This window comes from Epithele typhae (genome assembly GCF_022376455.1).
Source record: "Epithele typhae strain CBS 203.58 chromosome Unknown BXZ73scaffold_45, whole genome shotgun sequence".
Classification (NCBI taxonomy): Eukaryota; Fungi; Basidiomycota; class Agaricomycetes; order Polyporales; family Epitheliaceae; genus Epithele; species Epithele typhae.
The window spans coordinates 225775-244289 of record NW_025954236.1 but is presented as its reverse complement, the minus strand read 5'-3'; the positions used below and the strand labels follow the sequence as shown (position 1 = coordinate 244289).

The window sequence follows — 18515 nt, the reverse complement described above, 5'->3', positions numbered from 1 at the left end:
GATTTCTCCGTCTCCGCGGGCCATCGGTGACTTCTGTGTGGCCGGTGATTCAACTCACCGCGTCTGTACCTATATCCCCCGTTCGGTATCCTCTCTGTCCAAAAACAACGCCTTCTGCACCGACTCTCCTCCCCTCTCAATACACGCGCCCCGAGCTCGTTGCTACAATGTACGATAGTCCGCGTCCCGCCCGCCTCGTGTCCGTCTCTTCTCTCCTCTCCGTCCCGTGCCTTCTCTCCTACATAGACATTAAATGTGACCATTATGTACCTCCCCCTCTATGCGCCTTCTCGCCTCCCATGCCCCCGACCCTTTACGTATGCCCCCGCCCGCTCTTACCTATGCGCCCACCGCCCCGCCCGTCCCCTCGTCCGTCGCCGTTACCTCATACACGCGTCCGTGACGCGACGAGTACGCAGCCCCGTTATTGTCTCCGTGCGCGCGCGCGGGTCGCCGTTACGTCCGACCGCGGATCTGACGTCCCCGCACGATCCCAGCAACTGCCTGCAGGCTAGGGCCGGTGTTCTACCAGCTGTACAATATCCCATCCACCCCCGCCGGGCGTTATCGCTATCTTATCGCGCGCGCGGGCACCGATCAGATGACGCGAGGCGCGCGCTCCCGGGACGCGCGCGGAAGCAAATCCGAGTCGCACGGTTCGTTTTCGCGGCGCTGGCGTCTGCGTATCTCGTCTCGTCTTGCCATTATTCCGACGTCGCGGGCTGTTCTTTTCTTCTTCTTTCCTCTTCTCTCTGGACGTTCGCGTCGCGGGCAAGCGCGGGGGGCGCGTGGAGCGCACGGCGGAGCGCTAGGAGCCTCCCGCCCACGGGTCCGCCGCGGACGTGCGCCGTCAAACTCCAAGATCCGTGTACATATGCGTGTCCGGGTGAGTGCACCCGCGTTCTCCGCCGTGCTCGGGTTTGTTTTTTCTTGCCTGCGGGGCTTCTGCTTGGCTCCCTGCTGCACGTACGCGATGGGAAGGGCAAGCGTATCCGCACAGACGAGAATCTTTGGGGGTTCGGCGGTGCTTGGAGATCCCTCGCGCGGCGATGGGGGACGCCGCGCGCGGGATAGCCGGGCGCGCGACGATGGGTCCGTCAAGCGGACAAGAATCGAGGGTGGCGCGCCATCTGGCAGAAGAAAGACAGAAGCATGTACGGGCGGGGTGGCGCCCGAGGCACGCGTCGCGGGCGAGATCGTGCGTCTTCTTCCTCTCCCTCTTTCTCTTTCTTCTCTGTGCAGCTGGAGCACGCCTGAGGCGGTCGATTGACGCCGCCATCATAACCGTAATCCTCGTCTGCTCCGCGGCGTTCGGTGCGTCGTGCGCTTCTTCTCCCCTCAGCCACTGCGCAGAGCGTCAAAGCCAGTGCCAGAGGCGCTGGGCTGGTGCTCTGCGCCGACGGAGGACGAGGCGTCGGAGAGCCTGGGCTCAGAAGAAGGGTGGCACGGCCAGGGGCGTCCCGCGACGCGGCTTCTGCGATCCTCTCGACCTCGCTTTCCAATCCCTTACTCTCTGCAGTCCCCCTCGCTCGAGGGAGATCGTGAGCTTCGGCCCTCTTCTGTGACGCACCACCAGCGCATGGCGGTGTCGGGGCGAGAGGCCCGCCCCTCTTCTCCACCGCTGATGCGTATGTCCGGGGATCACGCCCTCCACACGGCGGACCGCCTTCTGGTCTGTGCCACCCATCCACCCATCCATCTGCCCATCCATCTGGGGCTCTGCGTGGCGGCGGTGGCGCCCTCTCTCTCTCGCCCTCGCCCTCGCCCTCGTCGCGCGGGCCCAGACTCCGGCCCGCCGCGCAGGATCTGCTTCCGCGCGCTCTCACGCCCGCGCACCCTCCCAATCGCGCAGGCCCGGCCCAGCACCCCCAAATCCGCCCGTCAGCTTCGAGCTACCGACCCGGCGGGAAGGGCGCGCACCCCCGGTCCGCCCTCGCCCCTCCCACCCCGCCGCGCCTCGACCGGTGGGCGTTCCCTCAGGCTGATCTCCTGAGCTCGAATATCCTCTCTTCTCTGTTCTGTTTTCTCTTTCTCGGGGCGCACCCACCGGGTGGCGTCGAGCGGAAATGAGCTGGGGCCCCGCCCGGAAGATGGGCCGCGCGGGCGCGCCGGAAATGAGACGGCGGCGGGCGGGGAGAGGCTCGAATTCCAGACGTTCATCTCCAGACGTCCGCCGTCGACGTGACTTGCCGGCCGCCTCGGCGGGTCGTCGGCAATCCCGGCTGCGCGCGCGGAGGCTTTCAACTTCGTGGGGGCCGCTCACCCTCTCTGCCTCCGCCTCGGGCCTTTACTCTGCGCTCAGGTTCGCGAGGGGGGAAGGGGCGCGCCCTCGGCGGCGATCAATCGTGCAGGCTGCGGCGCGCACACAAGCGTGTGCGCGGGGGCGAGCGTCCCGGGCGGGCAGCGAGGATACTGAACTCCGGCGGGATGATCGGGCGGCCATCTTTCTGGCAAGCGCGCTTCTATTCCGCGCAGCGCGGGAGGAGGGGCTCATGTGCCCCCCGCGCTCCCGCCCGCGCCAGGCACGCCCTTCCACGGTCTTGTGAGCGCCATCTCAGATCCTCCGGACTTCACGCACACGGCTCGCTCGCCCTCCTCTTCGAACGGTCCAACGGGCTCTTGTTCCCAGCGGGGTCGGGCTCCCGCGCGCGCACCGAGCACCGAGCGTCGAGAAGCGAGGATCGAGGACCGCGGAGCCCACGCCACCGACCGCTGCGGGTTCGCACCCCCATCTGCGCTCGGGAGCACATGTGCAGGCCGCGCAGAAGGACGCCGTCCTCGATTCTAGCTCGTGCCACTGGCGCCCGCACTCGCCTGATGATCGCCACCGCCGTTCGCCTCCAGCGCCGAGGCGTCCCCCCGGAGGACGGCGGCGCCAACGTGCGTACACATCGCCGGCATCGAGGGCGAGTGCGCAAGTGCGCACGCCGAGAAAAAAGAAGAAAAAAGAAAAAAAGGATCAAGTGCTGGCGCTCCGACCGGCCGCGAACGACGTCGCGCAGGGGGGTCACGGGGACGCCGCACGCCTGGGAGGGCGCGGTCGTAGAGAGGCAGGCGGTCTGCGCGCCGCGCGAACCCGTTCGGGGCTCGCGAAGGTTGCGCGTTACCCAAGCACGGCCGGCCGCCTCGCGCCGCGTCGGCGGAGGAGGACGTCCCCTCGTCTCGTCTCGTCGCAGCGCACCCGCGCGTTCCCCTCCCGCGCACGCGCTCGGGCCCGGGAGCGGACTCCCTTCGCGGCTTGGGGCGCTCGAGCGCGGACGCGGGTCTGATTCGCTGGTTTCCCTCGTCCGGACCGAGCGCCCACGCGCGCTGGGCTTTCGATGGACGTGCCCTGGCGTACGAGGCCGAGGTCGCAGCCCCGCGGAACGCACGGATACTTACGCGCGGCGAGGTGAGCTATACCTGAGCGCCGAGCGCGGGAGGCTGACAGATCAGGCCAGGATACCGTCGTTCGTCGTTCGCGGTCGAACGACGGCCACGCGCCCACGCACGTACGGACTGCACCCGGCGCGTCGCGCAGATTGAGTGGCCCGACCGACCGACCGACCGCGGTGCTTCGCGGCCTCTGACGGGTGTGTGTCATCTGTCCCGGCGTAGGCGTGGGCGTGGGCGTCGCGGCTTATTGTCTTCGCTCGATTGGGACGCGGGGGTTCCGACTCGGGGCGCGATGCCGGACCTCAGGCTCAGGTCTCAAGCCCTCGAATCTGAACACCGTGGCGCGCTCGACGCCGGCGGGGCTGTGGCCCGCGGTCTCAGTGTTGTGGTCTGCGGTTATCGTGGCGGTCGCATGGGGCTGCGAGGCGTTGTGGTCGGACGATGGCTGTCGGAGGAGTGCCGCGCGGTCTCACCGGTCGTCGTTGCTCGGCGCAGTGGCTGGCGGCGTCGGGGAGCTCCGCATGTATGCGCGGGACGGTCTCGAGCGCTGTGGGGATTCACCCCGGTATGTGCGGACGTTTGGTGACGTTTCATCCGTGCGTCGCTCACGTATAGGTCGTAATTTCTCAGTCGCTCGCTCGCTCGAGAACTGCCGGCTTCCAAGACCGGTCGGCGAGGACACATTCGATGGGCCTTGCAGCGCTGCGCTATGCATTGTCGTCCGCGGCCCTCGCGCCACGCTCCCACCGCGTCCCGAACCAGGCGCGTTGACTCGACACCGCACGCCAGGAAAGGAAGCCCAGTTGCCGTATCCGGAAACTTCGACGCTGGCCCAATGTGTGTGGGGCCCGACAGCGCATCCAGCCCGAGCGGATGCGGGGATGCCGCGGCGCGGGGTGCGTTAACGCGGACGGAAGGGCGTCGGTAAGCGCGGAGATCAGGTTGCGTGGGCTACGAGAGCGTGGTTCGACGGGTCAGACGGCCCTGGGCCGAGCGATGGTGTTGGGGGTTTGGGCCTGCAGGGACCGACGACCTTGACTGACTCGTTTCTGCTTGCAGGGTTCGGAACCGTCAGGACCGCTGGCCTTCGGGAAAGGGGCGAAGGTTTACGAGGCAAGCTCTCGTGCCGTACGTGCCCGAGCGTCGCATCCGCGATATTGGAGATTTGCTGGCTGAAACGGATTCTGCAGCAGGGGCAGAGCTTCGCAATTGATGTCTTCGGAGGTGGCTTTAGCAGCTCGCCGTGATTTGATCCTCCGTAAACACGACTTGACCGTTTCTCCAAGGCCAAGAAGGGTCAGATTAGCGCGCGACGGCGGAGCCCACCTCCCATGTCCCTCGAGAATAACGAATGCACGACGGCCCAGAATACTGCGCCGTGGAGATGAAGCAGCAGATGAGTCGCAGTATCTGCGCACCCCCTTTTCGAACGCACCGGAACGCCCAGTTCCGACGTCACGATATGGACGCGCTTCCATCCAGACCGCCTGCGACTCGCAACCCCACGGGGAGCCGCGCCCCTGTGCATTAGAAGAAGACGCAGCGGCCGGGTAAGTGACAAGTGCCGACATAACACGGCGGGCCGGAACTTATCAAGCGCACGCACGCGTTCGCAGGCGGCTGTGAGGCCCCATTGTGCACCGGGTTAGGACCGGGTCTGTGAATCGCGTCGGGGCGGTGTGCGAAGCCGCGGTCACTTCGGACGCTGTGATTCACGCCTCGTGATTAATGAGCAGGAGAGACGCAGGGCTGCGGTGTCTAGATGTCTGTGCTGTGAAATAGTAGGGCCAGGGCTTGTGTTGTGCGTGCTGCGTTGCACGTGGTAAGTTTGCTGGGTCTTTGCACGGCGTTGATGTGAGATATCTGTTAGGAAGGTGTTTCCGGGCGTGAGAGGAGACTCGTCAGCACAGAAGCAGCCGATGATGCATTGGCTGCCCGTAACAGTCTAAAGATCGAACGAACGCATGCAAGGTCGGTGTACCAGTGGCGGAAAAGTTGTTCAGTAATTTCGCCCAAGGCGTCATCTAGGCCATCGCCGAAGGTGGCACAACGAGTCCACCGCCACCTGATTTCATCCATACCTGAAGTCATTCGTGGTCGATTGAAGACCAAGACCGTATGCAATCGCAGAGCAACTCGATCCTTCTGCTCCGTAAAGCTCAAGGACTCCGAGCTTGTCCCTGTGATGGCGATTCCTTTATAAACCAACGCGCATTGAGTAGCGGTATGTCGACGTCAGACTCGTACACGCCTACGCACCTCCACCTGATTCGCTCCGCCGACAGCCCGTGCACGAGTGGGATCCGCAGACTCTGCGCCTCGCTCAGGACTTGAAGGCGCGGGTCCGGAACTCTCCGAAGTTCATGCCGTCGCCGCACCTGCAGGTGTCCGCGCTGGCACGGGGACGCGTCGACGTCGACGAGCGGAGCGTGGCGCCCGTACCGATCTTGCTCGGAGAGACGCTAGAGGACGCGGCCCTCCGTGCGCAGCGCGCGGATCTCGCTCTGCGTCCGGCTCTGGGTCAGTGCGAGGCGACAGACGGGGAAAGAGCAAGGTGTGTCTCACCGTGCATCCACCTCGACGGGGCCGCACCGCAAGAACTACGCGAGCGTGAAGAGCCGCGCGGCTGTCGGGCACTTAGGGTCGTACATCGCGCAGAAGACGGTGCCGGGGAGCGTGGGGGCGTCGAGGCCGGCCGTGGTCAGCGCGGGTGCGCCCAAGTGCGAGTCAAGCTCCGACACGCGGTGGTCGACAGCCGTGACGTAGCTCGTGCGCACTTGGCGTTTAGAGAGCCTAGAAAACACTCAATGGGGGAGTGGACAGGAAGTGTTCGCCCAGGACCTACCAGTGCGTGATGACAAAGGGGTGGAGGTCGAGACAATGTGAGGGGGACTGTATTTGCTCTCTTGTCGGAGTCGCAGTCTTCGGCGAGGTTTTATTTAACCTTGGCGTCTGACCGTACTGAGGTGTGATCAGCTCGTTGTCATTGTCGGTCCAATTATTCCAGTCGTATGAGGACGTATATGCCTCCGTGTCGTCGACGTGTCGGTCGTGCGCCGGTGCGCGCAGTAGTGCCTGTTGCAGCACCGCGGGAGCTACTTCGAGAATATAAATCACTCAGGGTGGGATCATAAGATGTCACTGTAAGTGACGCGCAAGCGAGGTCGGAAGGGACGGGGGAAAAAAGAGACCAGAAACATTTGCGTACCGAAGTTTCTTTCAACGTTTAGGGCAAGAACGCTATAAAAATCCAGGCCATGCGTGTTCCAGCAGGTGCAAAGTTACACCTTCCTCTCCGCAATCGTTTGAGGATAGGCCCGTATGCGGTCCAGGGTAGTTGACGTTCCAGGTGCATTACAAGTTCTATGGGCAAGGAGTGGCAGCCGATAATAAACGCCTGCCACGTGAGCGCACGGACCGGCTCGACGATTGACGCCCGTACGTCTACTTCGTCTTTAACTACAACCATCGTCACCATCTTCTACTCGTCATGGCGGATGTGGGCCTATATCACAACAAGCATACAAGAAGACACGACTGCGATATTAAAACACCTCGTCGATGCTACTAGCAATTCAGCACCAGACATGTCAAATACTTCGGCCACAAGCTTTACCGTATGGTCCATGGACACATCCCTTTAGGTCTGTCGTTCATTCTTATTGCTCTCGTTTATTTTTCCCAATTCTGATTTGTTGTCTTGTGTTAGAACCTCGATGCTCGTCTGCGTCAGGTCGAGCACAACGATCACGCCCCGGGGTGGCATTACTCCCACCGGCTGTCCATGCGGACATCCCCGAGTCAAATCGGACGAATATCTAGCAAAATGCCACGGTGCGCAGACCAATTGTAGCGGGGTGCAGGCGCGTCTAAGTCCTCCCCCGATCTCAGGCAGCAGTCCCGCTCTGTTCCTTCGGTCTCAGCAATGGACGAAGCGAGCACTGCGCGCCCTCACCGCGCTAGCCGCATGCGGCACGCACCCTCCGAGCACCGACCGCGAAGCTCTCTTCGAATCCGAGCCGAGGCACGCACGGCTCCGCAGCGCGGGCGAAGGTTGTGCGTTACGCGATGGTGCGACCGTCCCTCCGGTGTGTCTCCTCGACTTACCTCACCCGGAACTCTGCCAGGTTGCTCCAGCGGGTAGGGGGAGATGGACCAAACGCGTGAGGTATGCGATCTGCGCGATTTCAGATTAGCTACGCCCAGAGTGGCGGGTCGTGCGCCTCGAAGAGCCTTCCGATCGACCGCGGAGCTTGTGTCCGTCAGGAGGCTCTTTCATTGAGAACCGCCTCTATTTCCTCCTCAAACTCACTCTTCTGGTCTACTCTTAGGCTTCATTGTGCCATAATCGAATGCCACCGCACACTTGAAGACGCCGAAGGCCATATGCACAACCCGTGAGCTAATCCACCGATATAAGCGCCCTTGACTTACCGCCTCACTCACCACTCTTCCCCTCCTTCGTCCACCCCTCGTCGAATCTAGGACATCACCCGGCTATCTTGTTTCACTTTTTTCACGCCCTCATCCCACCACCCGTCATCAGCTGCCCGCGCGCGAGCGCCAGTCGGCTTATTGTCTTCGCTCGATATGGGCACCGCTTCCTCTCGTTCTCGCTCGCGCTGGAACCTTTCCTCAAGCTCTAGCGCATCCCGTCGTGCAGGGGCCTCGTGTTTGGGTCTCAATTTGCTGCTTTTGTCTCGCAGGGCGTCGCCATGGGACCCGAGCTAGTCGTCGTCGAGGACGAGGGGGCGACGAGGAGCCCGGAGCCGCAAGATGAGGCCGCTTCGCACCGCTCCCAACGGCTCCGCGTGCTTCTCCCCGGTCTTGGCGGCGCATCGCAGCGCGTGTTGCGCACACCAACGTCGATGTCAGGCCCCGTCTCCCACCGACGGCGTGCCTTAGACGAGAGCACACGACGAACGGAATCCGGACGCACATTGCGCCAGGCACGAACTCAGCATCCCGCTCGTACCGCGCCCGCCGGAGACCCCTTCTCTTGTGCCTCGTGTGGGGTCGTATTACCCAGGTTGTCAATGTCGCCGCGACCCGCGGCTCCGTAACCTGCAGCGACATCCAGGTCGACTCGACTCTTGCGAATATACTACCGCATTCGGCAATGCGTCATCGTGACTTGTTCCCTGGATTCGTCGTCTGTGATCCCACATCTACAAGACGGGGCCGCATATATTAGGCTGAAAACGAACAGAATGGGTGCGACTCCTCGAAGATGGCCCGCCCATCAGTCCAGGCTAGCCCCAAGGGCCGCGCGCCATTCCTGCGAACTGCAGGGATGCTGAAACCGTTAGGAGTTGCTTGCCATATGAAGAGAAGAATGGCTGATTTGGAGGTGCGTGTATTTGCAGGGAACCGTGTCCGCTGCCGCGACGGCCGTGGGCTGACTGGGTGTCAGGGTACACGCCGCGCCAGGCTCCTCGACTTCCTTACAATCTCAGACTTCCTTGGCTCACGGATAGAGACCAGGGTCGCGACGCGGAGCCAATCATCCGAAGACCAGTTCTATTGTGCAGTGGATATAGGTATCGTCTGGCTGCATGTAAGCGCAACCTACTGTATTGACTACGTGCACAGTGCTGTTTGCGGAGGGCCGTTTCCGAAATGGCGTCTTCTCGTTCGTACAGTCACGATCCAAGGCATTCCCCTCCCGCGCCTTTTCGTTCTCGATCTGACGGAGTTCTAGATAGACCTGGTCGACACGCTCTAAAAGCGCACCGCACGGCCCTCGTTCTTCAGGCGCATGCCAGCGATTCAGAAACCGCGGTTTGCGCTCAGAAGCGTCACATCGGTGCATGAGACGTGAGTCCGCCCGAGCTATGTCCCTTCGAAGCTGACTCCGCCTGATCAATGTCGATGTTGGCCTCTCACAGCCGACTGGAACCCCCATTGTCGACCGTATTCGGATGGTTCCGCGGTCCGGATCGCGCGCAGGCGGGCAGTCTCATGCGGGGTTGCGACGCAAAGGTGAGTCAACGGTGAGCCATTTTCTCGGGCGTCGACTGAACGTGGTTGATTCTAGGGGCAGCCGCGACTTCGCAAAGCGATCCATCGTTGATTGCATACCCGGCAACACGCGATATGTCTACTGTTGAGCACTAGCGGAGGACATGGCGCCGCCATTTCTGCAAAAGTACACATCCCCGCTTTCCGCAGCTCTACTGTGCAGCCAGAATACCCTCGTACATCCTGGCTCCCGTGTTCCCAGCCCGGCCTGCATCATGCCCGAGAGGATCGAGAACCGCGGAAGGTCCGTCCGAGCCGCGGGGCGCTCGCATCCTCACGGAGCACATGGCGCGCTCGTGCGAGAAGGAGGGCCGACGGCGTCCTAGCCATGAACGCCGGCGAGTGGTTCTAGCTCGCGCCACTGGAGCCCGTACTGACCTCGCTTTCTTTCGCCGACATCCTCGCTCGTCCGCCGACAGCGTTGAAGCGTCCTGGACCGTCGGCAGCGTGGATTCGCGCGCACGTCAAGGCCGACGTCCTCGAGGTGGCGGCGCAGCTTCGACTTGTTCCGGCCCCGGGCGCACGTCGATGTCGATCACGGGAACGCAGCGCGGGCGTAGAGAGGCGGGAGAGTCCACAGACGCGTCGGCCGGCAAGCGCGAGAGGAACGTGGGCCCTGCTGGGTTTCTGCGCTCCACGTGAACCTTCGGGGGCTCGCGAAGGTTGGGCATCACCCAAGCGCCCCCGCGCCGCGTCGGCGGAGGACGGTGACTCATCTCGAACCTGGCGTCTGCGCGCGCGTTCCCGCGCGAGGTGCGCAATTTCCTCTCTTGCTCGGACGAAGGTCACGAGCTCACCCCGCGTTCGAAGGCGCAGAAGCCCGCTGTTATGCGCTCGAATCGGCCTTATGCGGCCAGCCCCGGGAACCCTTCGCGGCACTGGGTGGGGGCTGGCCGCATTGAGCAGGGATGCAGCTCTAATTCGATCGCTCCATGACACGGTGCTTCGGGCATGTTTTTCCCTAAGCGGCCACGCTGGGACTCCGCGAGCTCACTGCGCACGTCCTCTTCGTTTTCGAGGGACGGCGCGCACGGGCCCGAGATCGTAGGCTCGCAGAAGGCGCTTATAGTGAACCGTACTGCACCGGAGCTCAGGAGGTTATGCAACAGCCCATGTCCGTGAGTCCTTATGCACGCCAAGGGCTTTGGCTCCCAACGCTGACCCCAATCCCACAGAACGGTATGCACCCGTGCGCGCGTGCTGGACCCGGCGCGCCCTCGCTCGCAGATTGAGTGGCCCGGTCTAAGCATTTCGTCTTCACACGCCGTCTTCCGGCCGACGCGCTCAAGTTGCGCACCACATGACCCTGGGGCGCGGTTCTTGCAACCGCTGGCGACTCCGACATCTCAGTTCGAGTGCTGGTTGCACATTAGACGTGAGTAAGCCCGAACGATGTCCGTGCGAAGTTCCCTCATCCCGATTAATGCCGATACTCGTGTACGTGTTCCTCACTGGTCCAGGGCTCATGAAAACGTTTGAGGATGCCCCTCGCGGACTCTTCGGAGCTGGTGTACGACATCCGCGACGCGCGACGCCTCCCGGGTGGCTGGGGAGTGGAATCACCTTCGAAATCCCCGGTCTGACCGATGACGTCTACCGCCGTGCTACCCGCAGCGTCTGACCTCTCCGCGCCCGCTCCCCCGGACCCTCCCCGACCGCTCAAGTTGGAAAACTCGCCTGACCAAACGTTCACAGGCATTGAAGTATCGGCTTGATCTCCGGTCACACAACCCAAGAAATGCGGCGGTGTGCCGTGATGTGCAGGTGATGCTGTCCGAATCTCCGTGTTTGGATGGACGCGAAGCGAGTTCCGGTGAGAAAGCGTTATATTGTCGCGATGGCTGAATAGATTTCATGCTCAGGCTCCCCAAAATTCGAGTGTAGCTGCCTTATGGTGATCACACCCCGACACTGCACACGCAGCATGCTTCCTGAATCCCAGGAAGATTGTAATTTCAATAGCTGTGTAGACCGTCTGAACGATGTCTTCCCTGGAGCTTCCACTTGCATTTTTCCTGTCAGTTTCATAACTTTCATATTGCATTTTCGACTGAGGGGGTCTAACCGTTGTCCAGATCTTTCAGAGATCGTTTGCGCCAACGATGTACTCCGTAGACCTTTTTGCCAATCTTGACGTTTGACAATGACCAAGAAACGGTGATGCATCCGAGGTTTTCTTGCTCCACAAAGCACTCCGCTTGTGGACCACATGGGTTGGTCCTAAAAACGACACCACCATACCCGAGACCCATTCAGCCGTGGCTCTGGAAACAAGTCGCCTATCAAGCTTTCCCGGCATCGGCCTCCTCGGTAAATGCGTCCGAGGTGAGTCCTCAATATTGAATGGACGAAGCACGGGAAACTGAGGCCTGCAGGGAAAACACGGCGCAAACGTGCCTCGTCCCCCGTCAATTACAACGAGTTTGCTCGGGTGAGTGTTCTTGCACGTACTCGACTCTCTCGCAGGGCGCCATGACCCAGAGCACATTTGCTTCCGGGGCCCGACGGTAGACGATACGTGCCTCCGAAGCCAAGTGAGAGCGTCCCCGCAGGGGTACAAAAACCCCCTCGCAGCAACCCAGTTCACCAGTACGGGCACTGGCTCCTCTTTCCTCTGCTCGCTTCTACCAGCTTTTCCTCCACTTCCCTCTCAACCGTCCACTTCTCTTCAACCTCCACGTCCTTCACGATGTTCTCCATCTCCAAGCTCTCCCTCCTCCTCACCGCGGCTGCCGCCTCCGTCGCTGCGCTCCCCTCAGCCGTCGTATCGCCGCACATCACCGCGCCCCACGCAGTGGACGTCTGGCCCGCAGGGTCCGTGCAGACCGTATCGTGGGACACGACGGACGTGCCCGCGGGCGCCGTCGCCGACATCTTCCTCGGCCACTTCGAGGACGGCAGCGAGAGCGAGCACCTCGACCTCGGTGAGTCCATCTCACCGTCTCTGGGATTTTTATGCATGGCTGACTGGGAGCCTGGGACAGCGAACCCGCTCGCGACGGACGTCGACTTGACACTCGGCTCCACCCAGGTCACCGTCCCCAGCGTGACGCCGATGGAGAGCTACATCGTCGCCCGTGAGTGTCTCCGCAGGATTGCACTCGCTCTGGATGTTGAACTGACGCGTTGACCCGTGCAGTCGTTGGTAGCTCTGGCAACATCTCGCCGGAGTTCTCGATCACCGCTTGAGTGTCCGTTACGGGAAGCCCACTGCTCGAGTAGTTTTGGGATCTGTGGGATGAAAGCACCATAATGGGCTGTTAGTTATGATTCGTTCAGGATGTTGTTCGTCAGCGGTGGTCGATTTCCTACTAGTTGTGACCGGTGCGACAAATGCGAACTGTGCTTGTCAATTTTCCTGGCGAACGCCCTTCGCCTGGTGTGCCCGAATGCAATATGCCGGAATTTCGGTAGCGGAGCCTGTAAAGCCTCGGCTGAAATACCGGTGGAGTGGACTTTGTCAAATTCGCGGTATGACGTACACCCGGCGTTGAGTATCGCAGTTTCCCCTTCAGGCATCTGGGTGGTGGCTATGCCGTCCTCGATACGCGCCCCGAGCCAACCCAGGTTGACTCCCGTCCACCATGACCGCCGCCGCGCCCTCCGCGACCATGCGCCTCATCGAGGCCTCCACCATGATATCCCAGGGCGCAGAAGCCGTGCGCCCTCCCTCTCTCTCGCTCTCCTCCCTCCCCCCACTCACCCATCGCGATCACAGAAAATCTACCGCGCGCGCCTGCACCCGCCCGCCGCGTCCTCCCCCAGCGACCCGTCCGCGCCCGACGGCTGCGTGCTCCTCAAGCACCGCTTCGCGAAGCAGTACCGGCACCCGACGCTCGACGGCGCGCTCACGCGGGCGCGCGTCGCGGGCGAGGCGCGCGCGCTCGTGCGCTGCCTCCGCGCGGGCGTGCGCGTCCCCGGCGTGCGCATGGTCGACGCCGCCGCGGGCGTGCTCGGGATCGAGTGGGTCGACGGCGCGAGCGTGCGGGCGCTGCTCGGGGGCGGCGCCGAGGGCGAGGTCGAGGTCGAGGAACGAGACGACGGCGAGGAGGAAGAGGGAGAGGAAGAGGCGCACGAGGATGGCGCCGAGGTCGCGCTGAGGGAGTACGGGCTGACGCCAGGTGCGCGCCCGGGCGATCGTCCGCGGATGGGGCGTCCGACGAGGCTGACGACGCGACAGACCAGGTGATGGAGATGATCGGGGCGGAGCTCGCGAAGATGCATCGCGCCGACGTCGTCCACGGCGACCTGACGACGTCCAACATGATGCTCCGCCGCCCGTCCGCCGCGCAGCCAGCTGCGGAACTGGTGTGTATACTCGCATCACCGCACCGCGAGGTCGTCAGCCTCCTCATGCCGCACGTTTCCTTTCAGGTCCTCATCGATTTCGGGCTCGCGTACATCTCGACGCTCCCCGAGGACAAGGCGGTGGATCTGTACGTGCTCGAGCGCGCGTTCGCGTCGACGCACCCGCAATCGGAGCCGCTCTTCGCGGGTGTGCTCAACGCGTACGCCAAGGGAATGGGCAAAGACTGGACGCCGGTGTCGCGACGCCTCGACGACGGTGCGTGTCTTCGCGCCGTGCGACACTTGACGTAGGCTAACCATCGATCCAGTGCGTCTGAGAGGACGTAAACGGAGTATGGTAGGATGATCCCCGTAGAAGAACTTGATCGTAGGAAGATGCTCAACAAAACGTCCGTGACGGCTGATACGGACTTGTGTAGTATGTAGCCATGGTGTAGTATAATATGACGACGCGATGTGCGTGCGATGTGTAGGCAAAGCACAGTGGCATCGATTGGTATCACCCTTAGCCCTCTCTCAAGAGTGCCATGCACCTGCGTTGAAGCAATGCAGTCATCCCACGTATGCCCTACCAGCCCATCGTCCAGACCTTACGCCTTATCACAAGCGGCACCTTCCACGATATCTAACCACCGTCCCATCATCATTCACTTCTCTGTCGTAGAGTCGTGACACGGTGAATACTGCAACCTATCGTCTTACGACAACTCGGGCATCCACCCGCTGACTACTGGGACCGCCTTTCATGTCACAGCCTTGATGAGCCCCAAGCCAACGACACTATAGCCGACGCACGCTGCCGTGGGCCACAAAAACACACGCAAACGCCTCAACATGAGCATCGCATAGTAGCACAGCGTACCATGTCCTCCCACACGAATGGCCTGATGTACAACATGTCTACGTTACGGTCCACAGCGATACAGTTCGTCATAAGTCGCATGGATGAGATTGCGTGGGAGATCGGGGAGAGCAAAGAACATGACTATACGTAGGGCCATACAATGTGCGACCGCATAGGACGACGAAGATACCGGTGGAAGGCACTTTACGCAGTCCTGCAAGAAAAGGAGATCATCAGTCAGAGAGGGCTACAAAGCAGAAGCGTTGCACACGTACTTCTTGTGCGAAGCCTTGACAGCTGCAGCCTTCTCCTTCTTCTCCGCAATGCGCTTGGAAATGAGGGCGTCGTACTCCGTCTTCTGCTCCTTCTGGTGCTCGAGCCGGCGGCGCTTGAGGGAGCGCAGGTGACGGCGGCGCTGGAGACGGAGGGGGGTGACGAGACGCTGGATTTTGGGACTACGAAGGATGCGTTAGCGATAAGGAGGGCGGACGCGCAGAAATAAAGACAGTATACGCACGCCTTGGTGTAGGGCTTCGCGTCCGCCTTCTTGGCGCTCTTGACTTCTCTCCGGACGACGTACTTGCGGACGTCGTCGTCCTTGGACAGGTTGAAGAACTTGCGGATCTTGGTCGCACGCTTGGGACCGAGGCGCTTGGGGAGGACGTTGTCCGTCAGGCCGGGGACGTCGTTGTCGCCCTGCTTGACGATGACGAGGGAGAGGACGGCAATGTCGGGGCCGATAATACAGCCGCGAACCGACTTGCGCTTGCGCTCGCCGGTGCGACGGGTGCGGTAACAGGAGTGGCCGTCGGCGAGGAGAAGACGAACACGGTAGGGGAGGAGGACACCCTGCTTCATGGGGAAACCCTGCTTGTCGTTGCCGCCAGTGATGCGGAAGATGTAGCCCTTCCACTCATCGCTGATGGAGTCGCCTGAGACCTCCTGGGAGATGCGCTTGTCGAAGAAGACACGACTAGAACAGCGGAAGGGGCTAAGAGGCATACAGAAGGGAAAGAAGGGAGCAACACGCACTATTTCTTCTCATCGTCGTAGTCGACGGTCTTTTGGGCCCCAGTTGCGGGGTCTGTCACGACCATCTCTGGTCAGAACACAAGCTCAAATCTCCTCCTGCTACTGAATCTAACTCACTGGCGATGTTGAGCTTCATGCTGAGGGGTGACACGACGATCAGACTACAGAAAACGACGCAACAAAAGAGCGAGCACACCTTCAGGCGTTGAGGGGCGTATCTCGGCGGCGGCGACGACGACGAGATAGTCTTGCGCTCGGGTTCGGATGGCTGGAGGCGGCTTCAGGCGCTAACAAACGCGCACAACGCTCGGACGCTGTGGCGGAACAAGGTTTGGTGCTATACAGCCGCCTCAGCCACCCAATCCGCGCACGTGGCCTGTGCCCTCCGCAAATCCGCGCCGCACAACGAAGTCCAACGGCACGCTCGACGACAAGACCTCCTCAAGACTCCCCTTCCCTCCAAAAGCTTGTGAGTGTCCGAACCGCTGCCGCCGCGCTCGATGTCGGCGAAGTGCTGACCGTATCGCATAGATCCACCATGGGTCGCATGCACGCTCCCGGCAAGGGCATTTCGTCCTCTGCTCTCCCCTACCGCCGCGCTCCCCCTTCCTGGCTCAAGACCACGCCCGAGGACGTCGTAGAGCACATCGCCAAGCTTGCACGCAAGGGTCTCACCCCCTCGCAGATCGGTGTCACCCTCCGTGATTCGCACGGCATCCCCCAGGTTCGTTTCGTGACCGGTAACAAGATCCTCCGTATCCTCAAGTCCAACGGTGAGCATCTTCATTCGACCTGCTATACGGTCTCCGCGGCATATGTTGCGCCAATTAGGAAGGGCGTTGGACTTATCCTCAATCGTACACAGGTCTCGCGCCTGCGATCCCGGAGGATCTCTGGCACCTCGTCAAAAAGGCGGTCGCCGTGCGCAAGCACCTCGAGGTCAACCGCAAGGACAAGGACTCCAAGTTCCGCCTCATTCTCATCGAGTCCCGCATCCACCGTCTCGCGCGCTACTACAAGAGCAAGCAGCAGATCCCCCAACGTTCAAGTACGACTCCGCCACCGCGTCGACCCTCATTGCATGAGCGTCCCTCTGGCCGTCGTTGTATGCTGGTAGTGGGGAGGTCTGGGCTGCGAGCCACGGCCGGGTTGGGGAGGATGCGATGCAGACGGCGATGGGTGGGCTGTCGAGACTATGTTATCGCTTGTACGCTTTCCACATGACACCCAATGCAGAACCTAGGGCTATGCACAATCTCTCGTTTATGTCCGCCTTGAACGCTCTCGGATTGCATGCATGATTAAGGTGATACTAGTGAACTGACTCGGAATAGATCGACCTGCAAGGGTCTGGAAGCTTGGTCCACCAGCGTATTCATGGCGCTTTTCATGAGTATGTATGTCACTCAGTGTTTCTTTTTGCCTGTCGTGCTCGCCCCGACGTCCGCGATGAACACCCTATCCTATAGGTATCGACCCTAATGTTCTTCGAAGTTCGGACACATCGTCCCATTCACCGACGTTGTGCGGGTTCCGAGCCTCTCAACATAGAATGGCTCTTTGACATCTGCGCCAGCCATTTCATCTATCGCCCTCGACCAGTACGAATTGATATTTTGTCCTAATGCTTGCTGTCCAGAGTTAAATATGGCATTCCTGTAGGAGCAAATCTGTCTGCGTCATGCAGTGGTGAAAATCGCTTCCGAATATATGGGAACAGGGTGTTCCATACAGAAGTACAAGTGCCCCAGGGAGCGCGAATACGATATAACAGTACAACAGAAGCACGAACCGGGGGCTGTCTCAGATCGACAACGTGTACTCGTACTCCGTGCTGACGCTTTGCGAGATCCACAGGACGATGGCGGAAAGCATGAGGGCCACGTTTTGGGACACGTTCGCGTACCCGTAGTACGTGTACTGCTCCTCGTAGTTGTGGAGGACATACTTCAGGACAAGGACGCTCTGTGGAACACGAGCAACAGTCAGCACGGCTGTCGCACGACCACCCACCCGCTCAGCACCCCACCCCCCAGAGCAGACGTCTTCGCCGAAACAGCGAATCGCGAAGCCCCGAAAAGGAAAGGGATAGCAGACCAAGCACGAGAGAGGTACGCACCACACTGCCCGCCAGGCCGCCTGCCATGAGCGCGAAGCCAAGGAACAAGAACAGGCGGGCCCGCCACACCGCCCTGCTGTCCCCGAAGTCCTCGTGGCCCTGGACGCGGTCCTTGTCGATGAGGTTGATGACGATCATGCCGAGGAGGGAGCAGATGCCGGGGAGCCAGTCGAGGAAGGTGACGTGCACGGGTGGCGGGCGCGGCTCCTCGCCGTACGGCGCGTGCGCGTGCGCGGAGAGGATCGCGGCGTCGAGGAACGTCCAGTTCGCGAGCGCAAACTGCAAGCGGCATGCGGTGGACGACGAGGGCGTGGGTGAGCGGTGGGGTCCGCTGGTGAACAGGAGGATGGGAGAAGACGCACCAGGCCGCCTGCGATGTAGATGCCCATGGTCCTCCGGTGCTTGCCCAAAGTGAGGCCAGGGAAGGGGTTGATGCAGACCCTGCGTGGGTCGTAGTTTGCGCGGGGAAGGGCCATGGCGAAGATGTGGTATGCGCTCAACGCTGAAGGTAAGGAAAGTTGAAGGAACTCCTTGAACCCCAGTCGGGTCGTCACTGCCGCACTGCGGAGCGATTGCGTCGGAGTTGGAAATATATTAGCCCATACAACCAGAATTGTAATTCCGAAATCTTCGGCCTTCTCGCTTCTTCAACCTGCGCCTCTACCTCGCAGACCTCGAACTTTGACAACACTGTTCACCAACCCACACGCCGTCATGGTCGACCAAAAGAGAGACAGCGGCCTCACGGTTCCTCAATGGCTCAAAGACCATCCCGGCTTGAAGGAACTCAACATCACCCCCTTCTCGATGATGCTT

General features: G+C 61.4%; 6 protein-coding genes across 6 annotated transcripts; 3 read left to right on the top strand and 3 right to left on the bottom strand.

Moving 5' to 3' along the window:
* Nucleotides 1-511: 511 nt before the first annotated feature.
* Nucleotides 512-11095, bottom strand: BXZ73DRAFT_79523 (uncharacterized protein; the record flags this gene model as incomplete). The annotated part of the gene is made up of 36 exons (XM_048023113.1): nt 512-752; nt 873-1130; nt 1159-1892; nt 1921-2222; nt 2264-2328; nt 2579-2732; nt 2811-3331; nt 3382-3402; nt 3492-3583; nt 3677-3793; nt 3849-3922; nt 3985-4202; nt 4419-4654; nt 4702-4746; nt 4811-4895; nt 4982-5080; nt 5457-5570; nt 5635-5753; nt 5818-6001; nt 6025-6168; nt 6221-6470; nt 6584-6615; nt 6663-6834; nt 7088-7193; nt 7356-7409; nt 7483-7627; nt 7688-7740; nt 7869-8102; nt 8351-8439; nt 8583-8754; nt 8824-8895; nt 8948-9223; nt 9262-9408; nt 9775-10274; nt 10391-10702; nt 10849-11095. 36 exons carry the CDS (start codon nt 11093-11095, stop codon nt 512-514), a joined length of 6684 nt encoding a protein of 2227 aa, XP_047875334.1.
* A 990-nt stretch (nt 11096-12085) lies between these two features.
* BXZ73DRAFT_103895 (uncharacterized protein) lies at nt 12086-12585 on the top strand (the record flags this gene model as incomplete). The annotated part of the gene is made up of 3 exons (XM_048015726.1): nt 12086-12320; nt 12381-12473; nt 12536-12585. 3 exons carry the CDS (start codon nt 12086-12088, stop codon nt 12583-12585), a joined length of 378 nt encoding a protein of 125 aa, XP_047875333.1.
* A 395-nt stretch (nt 12586-12980) lies between these two features.
* Nucleotides 12981-14050, top strand: BXZ73DRAFT_79521 (kinase-like domain-containing protein; the record flags this gene model as incomplete). The annotated part of the gene is made up of 5 exons (XM_048023112.1): nt 12981-13055; nt 13115-13517; nt 13577-13704; nt 13771-13960; nt 14013-14050. The coding sequence occupies 5 exons, from the start codon at nt 12981-12983 to the stop codon at nt 14048-14050; spliced, it is 834 nt and encodes a 277-aa protein (XP_047875332.1).
* A 702-nt stretch (nt 14051-14752) lies between these two features.
* BXZ73DRAFT_103893 (40S ribosomal protein S6) lies at nt 14753-15716 on the bottom strand (the record flags this gene model as incomplete). The annotated part of the gene is made up of 5 exons (XM_048015725.1): nt 14753-14762; nt 14824-15003; nt 15066-15521; nt 15581-15632; nt 15698-15716. 5 exons carry the CDS (start codon nt 15714-15716, stop codon nt 14753-14755), a joined length of 717 nt encoding a protein of 238 aa, XP_047875331.1.
* A 402-nt stretch (nt 15717-16118) lies between these two features.
* Nucleotides 16119-16665, top strand: BXZ73DRAFT_91456 (ribosomal S13/S15 N-terminal domain-containing protein; the record flags this gene model as incomplete). Its single annotated transcript, XM_048025981.1, has 3 exons — nt 16119-16353; nt 16446-16580; nt 16613-16665. The coding sequence occupies 3 exons, from the start codon at nt 16119-16121 to the stop codon at nt 16663-16665; spliced, it is 423 nt and encodes a 140-aa protein (XP_047875330.1).
* A 718-nt stretch (nt 16666-17383) lies between these two features.
* On the bottom strand, nt 17384-18175 carry BXZ73DRAFT_91455 (uncharacterized protein; the record flags this gene model as incomplete). The annotated part of the gene is made up of 3 exons (XM_048025980.1): nt 17384-17545; nt 17700-17978; nt 18062-18175. The coding sequence occupies 3 exons, from the start codon at nt 18173-18175 to the stop codon at nt 17384-17386; spliced, it is 555 nt and encodes a 184-aa protein (XP_047875329.1).
* Between the last annotated feature and the right edge of the window lie 340 nt (nt 18176-18515).